The sequence below is a fragment of the Xenopus laevis genome, chromosome 1S (assembly GCF_017654675.1).
Source record: "Xenopus laevis strain J_2021 chromosome 1S, Xenopus_laevis_v10.1, whole genome shotgun sequence".
In the NCBI taxonomy this organism is placed as follows: domain Eukaryota; kingdom Metazoa; phylum Chordata; class Amphibia; order Anura; family Pipidae; genus Xenopus; species Xenopus laevis.
Window position 1 is genome coordinate 98,946,685 of NC_054372.1, and position 19,668 is coordinate 98,966,352.

At 35.3% G+C, this 19,668-nt stretch overlaps 1 protein-coding gene across 6 annotated transcripts in view; it reads right to left on the reverse strand.

Annotated features, from left to right (window-relative positions):
• The window catches only part of palm2akap2.S (PALM2 and AKAP2 fusion S homeolog), a 172,241-nt gene that overhangs the window by 101,990 nt on the left and 50,583 nt on the right, over positions 1–19,668 (reverse strand). For all 6 annotated transcript variants that reach the window (XM_018239953.2, XM_018239954.2, XM_018239957.2 and 3 more), the window contains exon 3: positions 8,904–9,034. In XM_018239953.2, the coding sequence (XP_018095442.1) occupies positions 8,904–9,034 (131 nt within the window). The remainder of the gene's footprint in view (positions 1–8,903; positions 9,035–19,668) is intronic.

Below are 19,668 nucleotides of genomic sequence, written 5' to 3' on the forward strand. Positions count from 1 at the left end.
TGTATTATATATGAAGAAAAACTTGTTCTCAAGGGCAAGACAAGGGAGGTAAGATAACCAGTTTTGCATTGTCTAAAAGATCAGCATTGATTTCCCCATGCCCATTTAGAAGAGCCGCTTTGCATATTTGGCAACAATGTACCTACAAAGTGTAGTGATTGTTTGACATTGTACATACCACACACATATAGGGTTTTTTCTTTAAAGGATAAGTAAACCTTTAAAAAGAGTGAATGTAAAATGAGTGAGGGTCCTATTCTAAGATATGTTGCAATGTACATTCATTCATTATTTTGTTTTTATTACAAGGTATTAGGGGATACATGTACTCTTAATATGAATGAGGCTGCTCTGATTAGGAAAGATTTGAGAAAGGTTTCTAATTTTTTTCCTAGGCAGAAGAACATCAGAGCAGCCTCTTTCTTTCTCCTGACAACTTCCTTGACTACTTGGTGGTCAGACTGTGGGAAAATGACCAGCAGTTGTAACAAAATTCATTCATATTAACAGTACATGTAACCCTTAATATCTAGGAATTTAAAATAAATAAATAATAAATTTACATTACAAAAGTGCTTAGAATAGACCCCTCATCAATTTAACATTCACTTATTTTAAAGGTTTACTTATCCTTTAAGCCAACATAACAATCTGATCTTAATTCATTATGGACAATATCTAATCATATTTTACAAGAGGAACAGCACTGTGGCTCAGATGGTAGCAGTACTCCTTTGTTGCACTGGGATCACCAGTTCAATTCCAGCTTGGGTGCTATCTACAATGTGCTTGCATGTCTGTCTGGATTTCTGTTCATGCTCCAAAAACATACAGGCAGGTTAACTGGCGCCTGATAAAATTCACTTTAGGGCCTTAAACTATAAGCTTGACAGGGAATGATATGAATGACATATCATTGCTACATGGGGTGTAAACCACTGTAAGGGCACCAACACGTATTTGTCTACAGTTTCCATGATGGAAATGTTTCCGTAGCCAAAAAGATGAAGTGTAATGCAATGATGCTGTTCTTCTCCAGTCTGTAGGAATCACTACAGAACTTTGAGTTTTGTAGAAAACCAATACATTATGGAGTGAAGGTTATGAATCTTAATATGCTCTTCACTACAAAACTGTTTCCTATGCTTTGCGAACAAATTCACCAGAAATCTTCTTGTTTAAACACAACTGCATAAAGGCATACATACATACATAGGAGCTTATATTTCATGCTGTGCATTGACTTTTAGCTATCATGTACCTCTGTGTAAATATCCGATGTAAAAAGCAGAAAACGTTTGAAAATACTATGGAAATATGGTGTTTGTCCATTTTTTTCCCTGCATTTTTACCAGGTTTTTTTTTCTGCAGGAGCCTACTTAATGCTTGAAATTTTCCCATTGAATATAATAAATTATGCATGGTTTATAGTAGTGTAAAGGTGTAAAATATTGGTGTCAAATCCATTGTTCAGGCAGCTTTTACACTGTTTTTCTGGAGTTAATTGTTTTACACAATATAATAAAAAGGCCCCTTAATCCACATGAATTTGGCACTAAGGAAAAGGATTTTGTCAGACAAAGTCATTGTACATACAGTCATTAATTTATGCCTAACTGAAAAATAAATTAAATACAACCCAACATGACGTATTACCCCCTGGCCTGTAGCCTTTGAATGGTACATTTATTAATCTAAAGGTAAATTTTAGTCTTAATGGATAGCTGAATCCTCACTTAAAAGCCAATTAAACTTTTAAATAATGGCGAAATCATAACAGCAACATGCCAACCTAACTCTCCCCCTAAACCCTTAATAGCCTTACCACATTAGACAAACTCCTCCAGGGCTGTAAGGAAATAGTTAATTCACACTAATGGGGTTATTTATCAAAGTCCGAATTTATTTCAATATTTTCTGCTACAAACTCCGATCAAATCTGCTCGAGTTTTTTTTACACTTATTTATTATTACATTTTCCCAAAAATTTGCTTTGTGTGAAAAAATCTGTTTTTTTCTGATTTTTTCATCCAATTTTCACAAATTTCACGTTCTTTTCTGAATTTTTAATCGAAAACTCTGAAAACTTCAGGGTATTGCACGAAAACCAGCCCACATCGAAAAATCATTGGGACTTCTCCCATTGACCTATATGCAACCTCGACAGGTCTGAGATGCCGGATTTTCAGACTTTTCCATCCTCTAGGGTTTAATAACTTCCGAAAAATTCGGGATTTTTTAAAAGTCATATTTTTTAAAAAACAAAACAAAAAATCATTAATTTTTTGTTATTTTTGCATTCGGAGTTTAGTAAATAACCCCCTAAGTCTGGTCCAAATAAACATGTTTTGAAAGAAAAAAATGTTTGAATTAAAACTGAACAGATATACTTTATATTAATGGGAGATGTGCCCCATTATGTGAATTTTTATCATAATTGTCAATAACATTATAAGAAACAAGAAGTTGACAAATGTTGTTTAATTTGCCGGGAAGTAAGAAGGTACAGAAATATGTAAACTCAAAAGTGTTCTTGGAGTGATCCATCACAAATCTATAGAATACATACAGTAGATTATATAGATAGAGTTCTTTAAAAGCTTGAGGATATCGCTATTTTAAACAGCTGTATAAAATTTTTTATTTCTTTCAAAACTGTTAAACTGGCAATATAACACCAGGGTTAAAAATGCTCATTAATTATCTTGTCACAAAATGTACTTATCCTTGATGACCACTCAAGAGATTAAGATTAATTAGCCTTCCATACTGAAGAAAAAAAAACATGAATACAAAATAAAAACAATGTAAGGTCCAGGATAAAATAGTTCTGAATTCCCCTGCTACAACATTTCTGCTGGGAAAAATTCTGGGAAGTAATTACAATATCACTAAAAATAGACACAGTTCCATTTATCTTATCAGATGTTACTCAAAAGTACAACTTAAAGATATAGCATTAAGCTTTAAAGCCTATACATTTCAATAAATGCTCCATAGTTATAAATAAATACATAAATAAATATATTTTTATATTTAATATTTTTATATTTGATATATATATATATATATATATATATATATATATATATATATATAATGATGCAACACACTATGATGTTATACTGGTAATGTACGGGTATAATACATAAATAAATATATTTTTATATTTAATATTTTTATATTTGATATATATATATATATATATATATATATATATATATATATATATATATATATATATATATATATATATATATATAATGATGCAACACACTATGATGTTATACTGGTAATGTACGGGTATGTTATCCCTTATCCAGAAACCAGTTTTCCAAAAAGCTCCAAATTTTGGGAAGGCCATTCGCCATAAAGTTAATTTTAAGTAAGTAATTCTAACTTTAATAATGATTTCCCTTTTCTCTGTAAAAATAAAGCAGTACCTTGTACTTGATATCCTAACAAAGCTGCATAAATCTGTATTGGTATGTCTGGTTATTCAAATTAGGCATCCATTATCAGGAAAACTTACTTATCAGAACATTGTTTAGGGCAGGGGTGCCCAAAAAGTAGATTGGGATCTAGAGTAGATCTTTAGATAGTGATCAGTAGATCTCAAGACACTGCCAACAAACAGCTTGACTAAGTTACCCTCCTGTTTCATTCTATTCATTCAGATATTTATTATGTTAACGTTACATGAGAAATGGTTGTTTTATAATGTTATTAATAGCAATATAAATTCTCATAAATAAATATTCCTTATTAAGATTTTCCATGAAACAGAATGCTAACAATGTATTTATGGATGTAGATAATAATCCCACATTAGTAAAGTATGGGCACTCCTGGTTTATGGTATAGTACACAAAAAACAACACCAATTATCTTAATGAATTAAAATCTATTTTTGATAATATTTCTAGAGTCAACTAGTCTCTCATGAATCTGGGGCTAATAACCCAAGATTTTATTTTAACTTGCCACCATCTGACTATTGTATTTACCTTGGGTATTTTCATGTTTGGCACTATAAGCCTTATCCTCTATGTGCTGCAGCCATGGAAGTACTAACACTGTATTTATTTTATCCATTATTGTTATTTATTATGTCCACAATGTTATTCAGACGGCCTTATTATATGTGTTCAGCAAATGAGTGTTTGGTTAAAAATGCATACTTTTACATTTCCTCTGCCTCCATAAACATGCATGGATAAGCACATAAGAGTGGTCTTCAGGTTCAAGCCCCTCTTTGAGGTCCAAAAGTTTGTACGGGACTTATAATCAGCTTATAGATATACTGTACAAAAACGTGTTGTTTAGGATATCAACAATATTCTAAAGACTTTCTAGGGTGGCAAAATCTCACCCTAATTAACCTTGAAAATAAGTTTAAAAAATGTAAAAACACATTCTACATCTCTCCCTAAATGGCCTCACGCTGGGTTTGCTCTATTACCCTTTGGGAGGCAGCCCCACACAATGGGAATTGGTGATCTATGTTAATCTAAGAGAGTGCAGTTTAAAAATGTAAGTCTTAATAAGCATTGTAACATTTGTTTCTCCTAACATATGCCTGAAGTGCTGTGGTGCATATCTGAAGGAGGCAAAGAGGCTCAGTTAGCAGCCAGAGAAAATGCTTGGCTGGTTAGTGGTGTGGGCACTGTCATGTATGCAGGCTGTTACATTCTCTCAAGCACCTCTAATTCTAGCAGACAGTCATATGGTGAGCATAAGCATCAGATGGCAGTAATTAATCACAGCCTTGGTTTTATCAGCTAGCATGCTTTTTATCTTACGCTATAAAAAGTGGAAAATACAAGTCAGCAAAAAGGGATGGCTATTCATTTTAAGAGAATAAAACATCCTGAAGAACATCCCTCAACAACAATATATAATAAACTGTGTAGGCCTTTGTATAACTAATTGTGTAGGCCTTTGTATGACTAATGCTCTGTTTAACATTATACCTGTTTATATTTTTTAGCTATAATAGAGCATGCATTGATTTGTTATTTGTACTATGTTTTTTTTTTCTAGAATTGTTATCATCAAGTACAAATGTGCCTGGCACTTGTGCCTGCTTAGAAATTTGAACATCACAAACAGAGCCTCCTCTGTGTCAGCATCACATCTTTCCCCTTCATTTTCAAAATATGTAGACATATGCAATTTTGCTAATAGATGGCTGTGCAATATAGGATATCATTGAGTTTTACAAGGAAGTTATTGCTATCTGTGCACAGCTTTACTTATGTACGGTGTCTTGCAGAAATTAGTATTCTTAATTACAACGAAGGGTGAACAATAGGTAGAGATAACTGTTGCTTCCTGTCTGGATTTCACCCAGAAAAACTGGGCTGAACAGGTCAAAACTGCCTACCCGGTTTTCCTAATTTGGAAAACTGGGCAGGATTCCCTAAGATTGATGCAGTGCTTGGCCAATCACCAATCGATGCATCATAGCTCCGCCCATCAACCCACCTACACGATGCCACTGCTCTGCCCCGTCCCTGTGACATCATTGGTCTGCCCCTCGCCCGAAGCTCCCAGCAGGGAAAGGTGGCAACCCTAGTAGAGATGTAAAAACATTATTACTTTTTTCTAATATAATAATGTTTTGGTTAGACTAGCAAACTAGATTGTATTTTATTCTTGGTATCAATGGATAATAGGTGATGTTCTCCCTGTCAATCCTGTATCTGGGTTCATCATATAGAGTAGAGGCTCTGTCAAGCCATCCCAACTTTACAAATCAGCAACAAATTTCACTCTGAAGAGTCATCAAAAGATGACAGGATGATTGATGTGTTCCTCCAGAGTGAAATTTCTTGCTGATTTGTATTTTATTCTAGCGCTACTGGAAATCAACTACTTCTGCTTCTAATAATAAGTAGGTGAAACATAAGTGTGTTCTAGATAAATTGTTTCATTTCCATTATATTTCTCATTATAGTTTGCTTTGGAGGATGGAGAACCTGTGAGTCTACAACTAATACACCAGCAAGTACAGTGTACAGTGAAAGTAGGCATCAGATATGTATACAAAATAAAAGCATACTAAATCAGTCCAGTACATGTCACCCAATTTGTTTTTATTAGGAAAAACAGGAACCTATCCTAACAGCGGTTGAACCCATTACCAAATTCTAACATCCAAGTTATACACATACAGGCTCAGTATTCCACCACCCTCCATGTTCCATGCAGCCTGCACATTTTCCAGAGGGTTAATCAGAGAACAATCTACATAGCAGCAAGAAAACAAGGTAGAAACAAGGTAGTAAAGGGAAACAATGTAGTAAGAGGAAGGAAGACCTGGTGAATTTCTGCAAAAAGCCCAGATTTTTACAGCGCAAGAGAAGAAAAGTATATTAGCATAAAAGTATATTAGTATATATGTGGCCCTGTCCTATCAGGGCCTACACCTTACTCTTAAACAGAGATGGGGGTGGGATATTATTACTTCTATCTCCCTGCTATACTTTTAAAGTTCTTCCACCTGTTCCTGCTCTGTCATTTTCTTCCTTTGAGGCTCTCTGAATTACACTGCATTTTCCCCTATATCGCTTCACATTGTTGTCATATATCGACCTCCTGGACTAACCTCACAATTATATGACAATTTTGCCGCTTGGCTTCCTTATTTCCTTTCATCTGCCCCCATCCACCATACTAGGAGACTTTCATATATCTGTCAACAATTTTAACAAACCTTCTGTCTCTAAACTTCTTGCACTTACATTCTCCCTAGGCTTATCTTTGTGCTCTTACTCCAATGGTAACTCTCTGGATCTTATATTTACCAGATTATTTTCAGTTTCCAATTTTACTAACATTTTCCCATCTCTGATCACAATATGCTCACATTTCAACTCTCACTAACTCCCTCCACACCCCCTGTTATTCCCTAAACAAGAACATACCGTAACTTGCAAACACTAGACGTGTCACATCTCTCTTCTTCCTTTGACTCTCTTCACTGTAATATCTTAGCCACCTCCTGTCCTAATCTAGCTACCTTTGTCTACTATAGCACACTCAACACTGCACTTTATGAGCTTGCTCCTGCTAAAACTATACACACTAGACCCAAACCACTTCAAACATGGCATACTGCTTATACAAAAGCTCTCCAAAGACTCTCACATGCACTTGAGCATCTCTGGCACAATTCCATTTAGAATCAGACTTCTGGAGCTACAAATCTGCCCTGTGCCCCTATAACACCAACCTTTCCCTATCTTAACAAACACTTTACTGCACTCATTAACTAACTTTCTATAAAACTTGCACAACTCTTATCTACTTTTAACACTCTTATTTGCCCTTCCCCAACCCCTCCACGTGCATCTGTCTCTGCTCAAGGCTGAGCAATGCTTTCTCCCAATGTTTCTGCTTTCAAAACATCTCTTAAAACACACTTATTTAAAAAAGCCTACCATTTATTCTGTCTAGCTACCAAATGCAATACCATATGCTACACCTCCCACCATGCTTATTTTATTATTATTAACGTATTTTTAGAGCACCAACATATTGTGCAGCACTGTAAGATTTACATAGAATGTACAGAGTTACATACATCATGACCAATACTGGTACAAAAGGTCCTGAGCAAAAGAGCTTACAATCTAAAGGGAAAGGAAATGAGACACAAGGTGTGGGAGAGGACAAGATCAGAAATAAGTAGGTGAGAGATGTAGCATATGGTTTTATATTTGTTAGCTAAACAGAGTGAGGGTAGGCTTCTCTAAATAAGTTTGTTTTAAGAGATCTTTTGAAAGCAGAAGGGTTGAGTGAAAGGCAGACAGACCAGGGGAAAGAATTACAGAGGAGGGGGTGCAGCCCTTGCAAAGTCTTGAATGTGAACATGTGAGTAGGTAATGAGAGTACAGTTGAGGAGCAGGTCAGTAGAGGAGCGCTAGTAAGCAATTGGGTGAGTATCTAGAGATGTAGGGTGTGCAGAGTTATGAAGTGCTTTGAATGTCAGGTTCATTAATTTGAATTTTATTCTGGAAGGTAGCAGAAGCCAGTTCAGAGATTGGCAGAGTGGCGTGGCAGAGGACGAGCAGTTGCTGAGGTGTATGAGCCTGGCAGCAGTGTTCATTATGGACTGGAGAAGTGACAATGTTTTATTTGTGATCTTGCCCACTCCCACACCTTGGGGCAGATGTATTAAGGGTCGAATATCGAGGTTTAATTAACCCTCGATATTCGACTGGGGAATGAAAATCCTTCGACTTCGAATATCGAAGTCGAAGGATTTTGCACAAATACTTATATCCTTCGAATCGAAGGATTTTAATCCAACGATCGAAGGATTATTCTTCGACCAAAAAATGTTAGCCAAGCCTATGGGGACCTTCCCCATAGGCTAACATGGACTTCGGTAGCTTTTAGGGGGCAAACTAGGGGGTCGAAGTTTTTTCTTAAAGAGACAGTACTTCGACTATCGAATGGTCGAATAGTCGAACGATTTTTAGTTCGAATCGTTCCATTCGAAATTGAAGTCGTAGTCGAAGGTCGAAGTAGCCCATTCGATGGTCGAAGTAGCCAAAAAAACACTTCAAAATTCAAAGTATTTTTTCTTCTATTCCTTCACTCGAACTTAATGAATGGGCCCCCTTGTGTCTCAATCCCTTCCCCTTTTAGATTGTAAGCTCTTTTGCACAGAGCATTCTCCACCTTTTGCATTGATTACTGGTTTGCTATGTATGTAATTCTGTATGATCTATGTATGTTATTCTGTATGTTCTTTGTATATACACATTTATTTTAGAGAGCTGCAAAATATGTTGGTGCTCTGAAAATACATTAATAATAATATATTAAGCTATAGATAATTTATTCAGCTTAAATTTTTAAACATAGGGTAGTTTATGAGATCCTTATGCTACCTTTTGACATTTTCTTCCAGTATCTTTAGTGTATGTTCATCCTCTTCACATTGCTTCCTTCTTGCTTCTTCCTCTTCTGATGATCCTGCGGGGGCTCCCTGCATCAGCCATTTTTCACGAAGAGATTTAGACTACAGAAAGAAACAGTAATATTAAATGATTATAATAATCACCAAAACTAGCCCTAGCTTCCTTATAGTTATTATGTCATGGACTATAAGCAATTATACATTTTGGGTGCTATCTTGCTTGGTGGGCATTTAGTTTATGTTGATGGGCTTTTTGTGTAACATTCAATCACTTAAATGAAAACTTGTAATGCTACTAATTGACTGCAAAAATTCAATACCAACTTAGTACTGGGGGTTATTCGTCAACACTGGGCAAATTTGCCCATGGGCAGAAACCAAAGCCAACCAACAAAAAATATTGCATTTATTATTCTACTTGCAATTGGTTTAAAAAGCCAATCACTGATGTTTAAGCAACTTTTACTTCTTGAAACACTTGCTTTTTCCCAGGACACTGCTGCTGATCCCTTAATTGTCAAGGGTCTGGTGAATTACAATGCCCTGCAACTGGCCGTAGAGGATAAAAACACAGTGATCATGTTTGAAATTGCACTTTGCTTACTGCTTCTAGGTAAGTCAATGCTCCCTATTATGTGTCATAGGCACATCTTAAAGTGATAAGCAAAGAATTGGGGAAATGGGAATGATGTGGGCGTCGGAACCTTAATTAATATGAATGATCTTCCGTTCAGGGTTCAGAAACTACCGAAACAACTTGTGTGGAGATTTTTGGCATTATATGTGGGATTTATGTGAGTGGTAGTAGGCACACTATCCCTTTTTGTGACATTAAGGGGTTTATTTATTACAATCTGAAAATGTATCACTATTTTCTTAAAGCCACTTCAAACAAACTCCCATGCAAATTTTTACCCTATTTACACGGAAAAATCTGGTGAGGGAAAAGACTCAATTAATTTGTGAAAACATCTGATTAGTTTTTATCGGATTTGACGCCCGAAAACTCAGACTTTTTCGGATTATCACTCAAAAACCACAAATTATTCGCATTACTGTACGAAACCCAGTGCAGATCATATCTTCCAATTGTAAACGGGACATCTGCCATTGACTTCTACATGACCTTCGCATGCTTGAGATGGAATACTTTTTTATTCTGACTTTTATCAGCCTCTTGGTTTAATAAATCACAAAAAATTTTTTTCACCTTTAAAAACGCCAACCAGAAAAAATAAATAAATAACCCCCTTAATGTACTGCTGCTGATTCTGCCACAATAGCCAATCACAGCCCTTATTTGATACCCCCAGGAACTTTCTTTTCATTCTTGTGTTGCTCCCCAACTCTTTTTGTTTTACATTTGAATATGGCTCATGAGTAAAAAAGGTTGGGGACCTCTGCTCTAGTAGCTGTAATTGATGGGAACTTTAACCCTTGCCAACACAATTACCACAATCTACAACCCCTAACCACTTAATGAACCCAGAGCAAGAGTGCTGAGCTATTTGTTTTTTTTTTTGTTTGTTTTTTGTAGTAAACACACAACCTCATGTTGCAGAACATTATGGTCAGTGCTATACAAGACCGCCATTCTGCTCAATGACCGAAAGGGTAAAAATCATTAAAGCCCATCCCCTATAAGTTGAACATGAACATGAACATAATAGCCCAAATAATGCTAACCTGATGCTGGTATAATGGGCCATGATTGTAACGGGAATTTTCTAAAAGTATCAATAAAGGCTCTTACACATGGGTGTTTTTGCCCTGCACTCCATTTTAATCCGTTCAGCCCCAGAGGGGGTGCAGGACTAAAAACACCCTGTTTTTTGCTTATGGGCAAGTATTCATGACGCTGCATGTATGCCCGAATACTAAACAGCTCACTTTACAGAAGTTGTTGAATGAGATATTAACAGGAGCGTACTGGGGGCTCTGGGCCCACCGGAGCTGCTGTCTCATGGTCCCCCCCATACCTCCCAACATTTTGGAAATAAAAAGAGGGACAAAAAATTGCTGCGCCCCCCTAATTACCATGTTCATTTTACAACATTTGGCAGGTTATGAAAGTTTAAACACATTTCTGTGGTTTTGATGTGTTATTACAGTTTTTCTAATGAAGGCGAATTGCCCTTTAAACTGGGAGTCTAACTTCTTATCTTATCGAAAACTGTTACAAAAGTATATTAAGTATGTATTCAAGGCTCTTTGCCAAGAGCCAATTAAGTTAGAAACGTTGTATCTTTTTCTGGCTGTTCAGCGCAGCAGATCAAAGAGAAACTCGGGACTTATCAGTACAAATCCGGGACTGCAGGTTGAGCTGTCAAAAGCGGGACTGTCCCGGTCAAAACGGGACAGTTGGGAGGTATGGCAAAGGGAGAACAGAGCTGCACTGTGAACTAGCACTGATAGTAGTTTGAAATACCTGTGGTTCCATTCTCCCTTCTTTCACAATCAGTAAGTAGTGGAGTGGCATGCTACCACTAAAACTTTGTCGGCCTGGGCCTTTGAGGCCTTCCCACAAATCCAGGACTGTTCCTGTTTAATGGACAATTATTATGTATGCATATATTACAATGTGCAATGAGCAATGTAGAAGAGCTAACCATTGCACCATAATTCTACCCATTTTATTACATCAGATGCCTTGGCTGGGACAAGCAGACCTGACACATAAGGTACATGAATGAAAACAAGTATGGGTATGGAACCCATTATCTGGAAACCCGTTATCCAGAAAGCTCCAACTTATGGAAAGGCCACATCTTATCCCAATAATAAAACAGCATCTTATACGTGATCCAAACTCTGATATAATTAATCCTTATTGGAAGCAAAACCAGCCTATTGGGTTTTTTTAATGTTTACATGATTTTCTAGTAGACTTAAGGTATGAAGATCCAAATGACAGAAAAATCTGTTCTCTGGAAAATCCAGGATTCTGGATAACAGATCCCATACCTGTAGTAAAAAGTAAATTTTTTATTTAGGGGCAGATTTACTAAGGTTCGAGAGAATTTTCGAAGTACAAAAAGTTCGAATTTCGAAGTAATTTTTTGGATACTTCGACCATCGAAAAGGATACTATGACTTCGAATTTACTTCGACTTCGATTCGAAGTAAAAATCGTTCGAATATTCGACTATTCGATAATCAGTGTACTGTCTCTTTAAGAAAACTTCGACTTCAATACTTTGCCAAATTAAACCTGCCGAATGCTATGTTAGTCTATGGGACCTTCTACAAACTAAGTCTTTACACATCAAATAAAAATCCTTAGATCGTACGCTAAAATAGTTTGAATCGTTCCATTCGAACAATTTAATCGTTCGATCAACTGATTTTTATTTGATCGCAGGATTGTCAAATTCGGTGAAAAGACTTTGAATTCGATATTTGAAGTTTTTCAATTCGATGGTTGAACTTCGAAGTTTTTTGTACCCTAAATGTTCTTAAAAGGAGGAGGGTTCGCCATTATCCAAATTAAAAGAGAATTGCAAATACATACTGTAAATGCCTATTGATAAAAAAACAATACAAGCACAACAGGGAGAAATGTCCTCAGCAGAATATAGAAATGAAGTAAACAAATCATGGTTTAGGAGCATTAGGCATTAGGTCTATGAGATTTATGGGTTTATAATGCAAAGGTCAATAAAGGAAATATGGATAAATAGCCAAGACACATAAGGAAAGTTTACCTAATGAGAACTGTGTAATAATAGATTGCTTCAAATCTCAATAATTTGGAAAATCCGATAAAACATGGAATGGCATTAAAGAGAAGGTAGGCATCTCTAAACTCTTATAAGTGTGCATGTGAAAAATGAATTAAAATCCTGATTGAAATGGGCTGAAATGAGCAGAATTCATATGGTATACTATGCAAGAAGTGTGGTAGTGAGAATATTTGGTCAGAATGGAGTATGCAGACTTTGTTTTTTTGTATAATAGTGATGATTTGGGTGATGGAATAAGGACGAGAACAAAGATAGTTTAGTACAGGTGAGTAATGGATTGAAAGAGGATTTATTTATTTTTGCTTGTAAACTTATAAATAAAGAATTAGATAAAATATGTGCAAAAATAGAGTAAATGTGCAAAACATAGAGTAAATTATTACAAAAATCCCTTTCTGGTTTGACAGAGGCTGGGTTTTATTAGCAGCTGGCTAAGTCATGTTCCAAGTATGGTTTGTACCCAATAGCTTTCAACAGAGAATAGTCACCACTGCTTGGTGAAAACTAATTCAAAGGCATTAACTGAGTGTGCGCGATTGTACAGAGATTCTGAATCTGCCAGTATAATGGAAATCAGTGGCAGATAAATCCCTCTTATGAAAAGTGCACATTTTCTCTTATTTTACCACTTGTGCTTAACTCTCCGGAAATTCATAATTTGAAGCACTGTGTCCTCTCACCAAGATACCTACATTAAAATGTCATGACTGCACACACAAATCAAAGAGAATGGGAGCTCGCCACTTCCCACACACTGTGCCTGAAATAGATATGCTAAAATACTAAAGGCTCTTTCTGTAAATGCTGGGTTTCAACAGCTTCCTGTCTGCATTGTCAGGGACTTACGGTTTTAATGATTATTTTGTATTATTATCTAGTTACATTATTTCCTAGCCTAATCAGGACATTATTCTCATATCATTTAATGACAGTAGGTTTCTATCAAATACATGTGTTCTCGGTGTCCACTAGTCCAACCTTTTTGGTTGAGAGTTTTTGGCCTTACTGAACAGATCACTCATGTACACTTGAGAAAGGATCATTGGAAGGCCCTATTTAAAAGAACGCTAACATCAAAAAATGAAAGTGTTTTAAAGTTATGAAAATATAATGTACTGTTGCCCCACACTGGTAAAACTGCTGTGTTCGCTTCAGAAACTCTACCATAGATCATATATACAAGCTGCTGTGTTGCAATAGCGGAAATTGAAAAAAGGCTATACAGCACAGGTTAAATAGTGGATAACAGATAACACCATTATGTTCTACAGAGCTTATCTGCTGTGTAACTTGAGCCTTTTCTCCTATGAATGGCTGCCCCCACTGCTACACAGCAGCTTATTTATATAAACAATAATAGTGTTTCTGAAGCAAAAACATCAGTTTTACCAGAGCAGGGCAACACTATTATATTTTTATTATTTTAAAGAAATTTAATTTTTTGATGTTAAGGTTCCTTTAACTTATGACTGCCTAATAGTAATAACTATATTCATTTTCATTACCTCTACATGTATAGCAGCCAAACAATTTATTACCAAATCCTGGCTTATTCCTTTTCTCACAATTTCTCAATTGAAAACCTTTATTACTATCATAATGATTTATGAAGAACTAACATATTTTCTTTTGGGCACAAATTTCTTAGAATTTGGGAACCTAGTGCCCGCAGGCCTCCCTCTGGACGAGAATTGTCCCTTCTCTCCACAAAAAATATAAGTTTTATGTACTTTTAGCTAACTAAGGGGCACATTTATCAAGGGTCGAATATCGAGGGTTAATTAACCCTCAAATTCGACCCTCAAATTTAAATCCTTCGAATTCGAATATCGAATTTGAAGGATTTGGCACAAATCCTTAGTTCGATCAATCTAAGTAAAAATCGTTTGATCGAACGATAAAATCGCTCGAATCAAACGATTTTAAGTGATCGATCGAAGGATTTTTCTTCGATCAAAAAAAGGTTAGAAAAGTGATGGGGAAGGTCCAACATTGTACCTCGGAAGGTTTAAACTAACGAAGTATGTAGTCAAAGTATTTTTTAAAGAGACAGTACTACGACTATCGAATGGTCGAACGATTTTTAGTTTGAATCGTTCGAATCGAAGGTCGTAGTAGCCTATTCAATGGTCGAAGTACCCAAAAAAAAACTTCGAATTTTTTTTCATTCGAATCCTTCACTCGAGCTAAGTAAATGTGCCCCTAAATGTATCTGTGATAAATCTGTTGTAACGTGCTCAGTTATGCCATACTAGTATATCTTATGTTTTATATACTATTGTTAAACTCCCTCTTTGGTGTCTGAAGTATTTGAAGTACTCATTGAAACATATTATTTTAAAGAGTTTGCCACCATGGATCAATATCCGCTCTGCAACTCATTTCTCAGTAAAACTACTCAGTAAAAAACTAGCCAGGCCATAAGTTCATTGACTTTCTTTACTCTTTTACTATATATATATATATATATATATATATATATATATATATACTGTATATATATATATATATATATAGATAGTATGTTTGACAGCTACAGACATTACTTCTGTACTAAATAGCTCAGATACCATCTATAACTTTATCAAAATAAGGATGCTTATGGCTGTAAATTTTTCTGCAATAGATCTCTGTATATTTTTATTTTTTTCCTTACAATTGTGCTGTTTTTCCTTAGTTGAAAAAAAATTGAATGAAGGTATGGGATCCCTTATTCGGAAACCAGTTATCCAGAAATTACATAGACTCCATTTTATCCAAATACTGCAAATTTTTTAAAATAATTTTCTTTTTCTCTGTAATAAATCCTTATTGGAAGCAAAACAATCCTATTGGGTTTATTTAATGTTTAAATGATTTTTTAGTAGACTTAAGATCTGAAGATCCAAATTACAGAAATATCTGTTATCCGGAAAACCCCAAGTCCCAAGCATTCTGAATACCAGGTCCCATACCTGTACACATATTAATATATAAAATCATACATTCTGAAAAAAATTATCAACCAAACCCACTGAATGTAAGATTTTGGGTTTTCTGGCCTTGATAAATTTTCATTATGAAGACCAATGCAATGCATATATACATACATTTGGAGAAATAGGATCTGGATAAAACATCAACAAGTGCTCAATAAATAAAGCAGAGTGTAGTCCCTGAACAATGGGACCTTACTGATTTATTTTTAATTTAATTTCTTTTTTTTAAAAGAGGTTCCCACCAATTTACTGTACTATTTTTTTTATTTTTATGGGTTACCAGCACACTTAGCTGAATTATTAAAGGGGTTCTTCACCTTTAATTTAACTTTTAGTATGGTACAGAGCGTGATATTCTGAGACAATTTGCAATTGGTTTTCATTTTTTATTATTTGAGTTATTTCGCTTTTTAATCAGCAGCTCTCAATTTCAGCAATCTGGTTGCTAACTACTACTACTAACAGCGTTGCTTCAGTGACGCTGGGCTGGGGAAAGAGCGATCCTTCCATAGGCTGAATTCCTGTTTTCATTCGTAATCAGCCTATGGAAGGATCCTGCCGCCCCAGCACAGCGCCACATTATTATTCAAAAATTACACTCTCTCTGGGCTTGTTTGATTTTAGAATATACCAATGAACTCTCAAGCTGCACAGTTGAGCAACAGCTTTATTAATGAAGCTTATTAAAATGGTTTGCTACAGATGTATTTATTTTATGTTTTAACGTCACCTATATTCTAAACTTCTTCTAAATTCCCTATGTAGGAAAAACTCGTAGGGAATTTAGAAGGAGAATTTTTTTGAGTGTCTAGATAGATAAGTGTATTTGCAAAACAATCCAAGATTAATTCAATTCTGAAACGGTATATTAGATCATTTAGCAGTGTGGGAGGGTCGGGTGAACACAGGTTTGCGGGGGCAAAGAGTTGGAAAGAGTCACAAGAAGAAAGCAAATAATTAAAAAAATATAAAAAATAAATAATGACAACCAATAGAATTTTTTTTAGAATTAGTCATTCTATAATATAACTAAAAGTTAACTTAAAGGTAATCACTTTTAATTTTTGTGTTTTGTCAGGATTGCAATTTTCTTTTCCCCGGGTTTCTAAAAACCTGCATCTCAACTGGTTTGAAGTGGCTAGATTTTTATTATTTAAAATTTTACACAGTCAACAAAAATGAAAAAAACATACAACCATGGGGAAAAAATGCAACTGCATGTTTTTGCTACAATTTACATAAATCAAGACAATATTAATATGAATAAATTAGCCCATAGCTATGTGCTTTTTCTTCCTCTCACTTTTTAATTGGGGCTACATTAGAACTAGTAAACATCTGTAGACAGCCAGAGTAAATGTTTTGCTATCACAAAGCTGAAATTACAAACTGGCATTGATTATCATGGACTGCACCCTAAAAAAATAAAAAAAATAAAAGCGTATGGCACCAAATTAATCTTAGCAAAAACTGGAAACTGCATTATAGGGAGTCAAATAACTGTGATCATTATCAATACCTTGATAGGCTGACAAGTGGTGACAGACTACATAGAGGAAATTTGCTTAAAGGGCACCAGTTGGCCAAAAATATTATCCCCAACCAAATGTGCGGGCTAATAGAGTTTGCACTCCGGTTGGGAGTAACAGTATTTTCTTTTTTTTTAAATTGCCCCCGCCAGTACTAGGACACTCACACCAGGAGCTCCCTCCAAGTGAGAGTGCAATGTCATGCATAGCATATGTGCATAATGTGCTTCTGACGGCATTTGCTCATTATGTGCATGCGTGTGCCCCAACATGGCCACTTGTACCAGGAGCTCCCTCCCAGTGCTGATGGCTTAGCGCTATTGGGGGGACAATTTTTAAAATAAAAAATACTGCTACCCCAACCAGAGTGCAGGCACTATAAGCCCACACCTTTGGTTGGGGAAAATGTTTTTTGAACACCTTACATATGAGACAGAAATAAGTCTAAATACCACTCATCCGCAGGTTAGTACAAACAATGCATATTACTTCAAATTACACCGAAGCAATCTTGGACTAGATGCTTTCCTAGCTTTGCATCTGCCCCTTAATAATAATTACAATAAAATGTGCTACCCTTAGAAAGACTCTAACCCACATTGTTATCAACTGTTTGGCTCTGTTCAGTTTGTTTATATCAAATAACTTTTTTCAAACCAAATCTCATTCTAATATATGAACATTATGAAACATTAAAAATAATTGTATCACTGTTAATAAGTAGATGAATGATCTTATATTTAAATTACTTAATATTTATACTACAAAAATGGAGTAAATGTAAAGCCCTCATTTAACCTGTTGGGGGGCTTTTTTTTTTCCATTTTGCTTCACACAGTTATACATTTTTTTATCAATGTCCCCTACCCTCGTTGTTAAATATGTTCAACAACAGTACATTTCTTTATTCCTGCGTTCCCATCATGAAGCTCATTAATATGGTTTGCTACCAATGTATTTCTTTTATGTTTAACGTCACCTATATGTTCCAAAATTCTCCTTCTAAATTCCCTACGAGTTTTTCCTACATAGGGAATTTAGAAGAAGTTTAGAATATAGGTGACATTAAAACATAAAATAAAATCTGTAGCAAACCATATAAATAAGCTTCATTAATAAAGCTGTTGCCCAACTGTGCAGCTTGAGAGTTCATTGGTATATTCTAAAATCAAACAAGCCCAGAGAGAGTGTAATTTTTGCATAATTTTTTTTTACAGCTCTTGAAAATACACAAAAGAGTTATCATTTAACTGAGCAAATTCACATATGGCTGCAATTTTTCTGCATTTATAACTGGGAAGAAGAAAGTATCTATTATGAAATGTATTCTCAAGTGAATGCTATTGTTGTGTTACAGATACAATTTCCATAGGATCAACTGACAACTGTGCTTTATGTTTTTAACCCAGAATCCTTAGCTAACCAAGATAACACCTTCTTGTTTTGGAAGAAACAAATAAATGTTTTGCTACCATCATATAGGATGTCTTCTCTTTCAGGAGTACTTGGTGAAGGTTTTGCCACAGAGTGTCTAGATAGATAAGTGTATTTGCAAAACAATCCAAGATTAATTCAATTCAATTCGAAATCTTTACTGTCAATATACTTATTTTAGTACATTGAAATGTCCATTCCACCCAAGAAGGATACTTTAAAGACAGACTTTAAGTATAGTGCTTTGTTGTACCCTGTGTTTTGTGGCCTTGGTCAATTGCCCCTGTACTCATGGTAAAAGAGCCCTGTCCTTTCATTCAAGAGTTATCAGCATTTGGGAACTCAGTGTTTCTTATTTCCATTGGATGAAGTCATCGTCCTTTTTTACACAGCACTGATGTGTTACCCAGAGCTTTATAGAAACTGTTAATTTTCTGTGAACATTTCTCTTAAAAAAATGGGTACTGCTTATTTATTTTTAATTTTAAAACAAGAGGAGAGTCCCTAACACCTAATATCTACTTATAAATTGAAAGTTTCATTGTTGAGATATATTTTATTGTTTTTTTCTTTCATCTTTTATCTCCAGCATCTTACCTTTTCTAGTTGAAGGAAAAGATGTTCCCATAGCAACACTAGACAGTGATTTCATTTGAATGTCAATAACAACGTCTCTCATTTGCACTTCATTTCTTGCTCCAGCTCAGTCTCTTTTCCATTATATCTGTTTCCATCTTCCTATTTATTGCCCTCTTCCCTACATCTTTATCATTTCTACAACTGTTGGTGGCTTCTATTTTGGACCCTGCCCCTCAAATTCCACAGTGGCTCATGAGCCAGCCTTGCCTCTGTATAGTAAATCAACAAAACTGAATTATTACCATAAAATCACCAAGCTCCTCTTATTGTCAGTGAATAATGTCCCCTTTGTTGTAAATTATAAAAATATTACAAGTCACTAAGTAAGGAATGTAATAAAATTAGCAAAGATAACAAATTTGCGAAAAAACATTTGCAGGTTACAATGTAATATTCTTCAATAGGCTTTTATT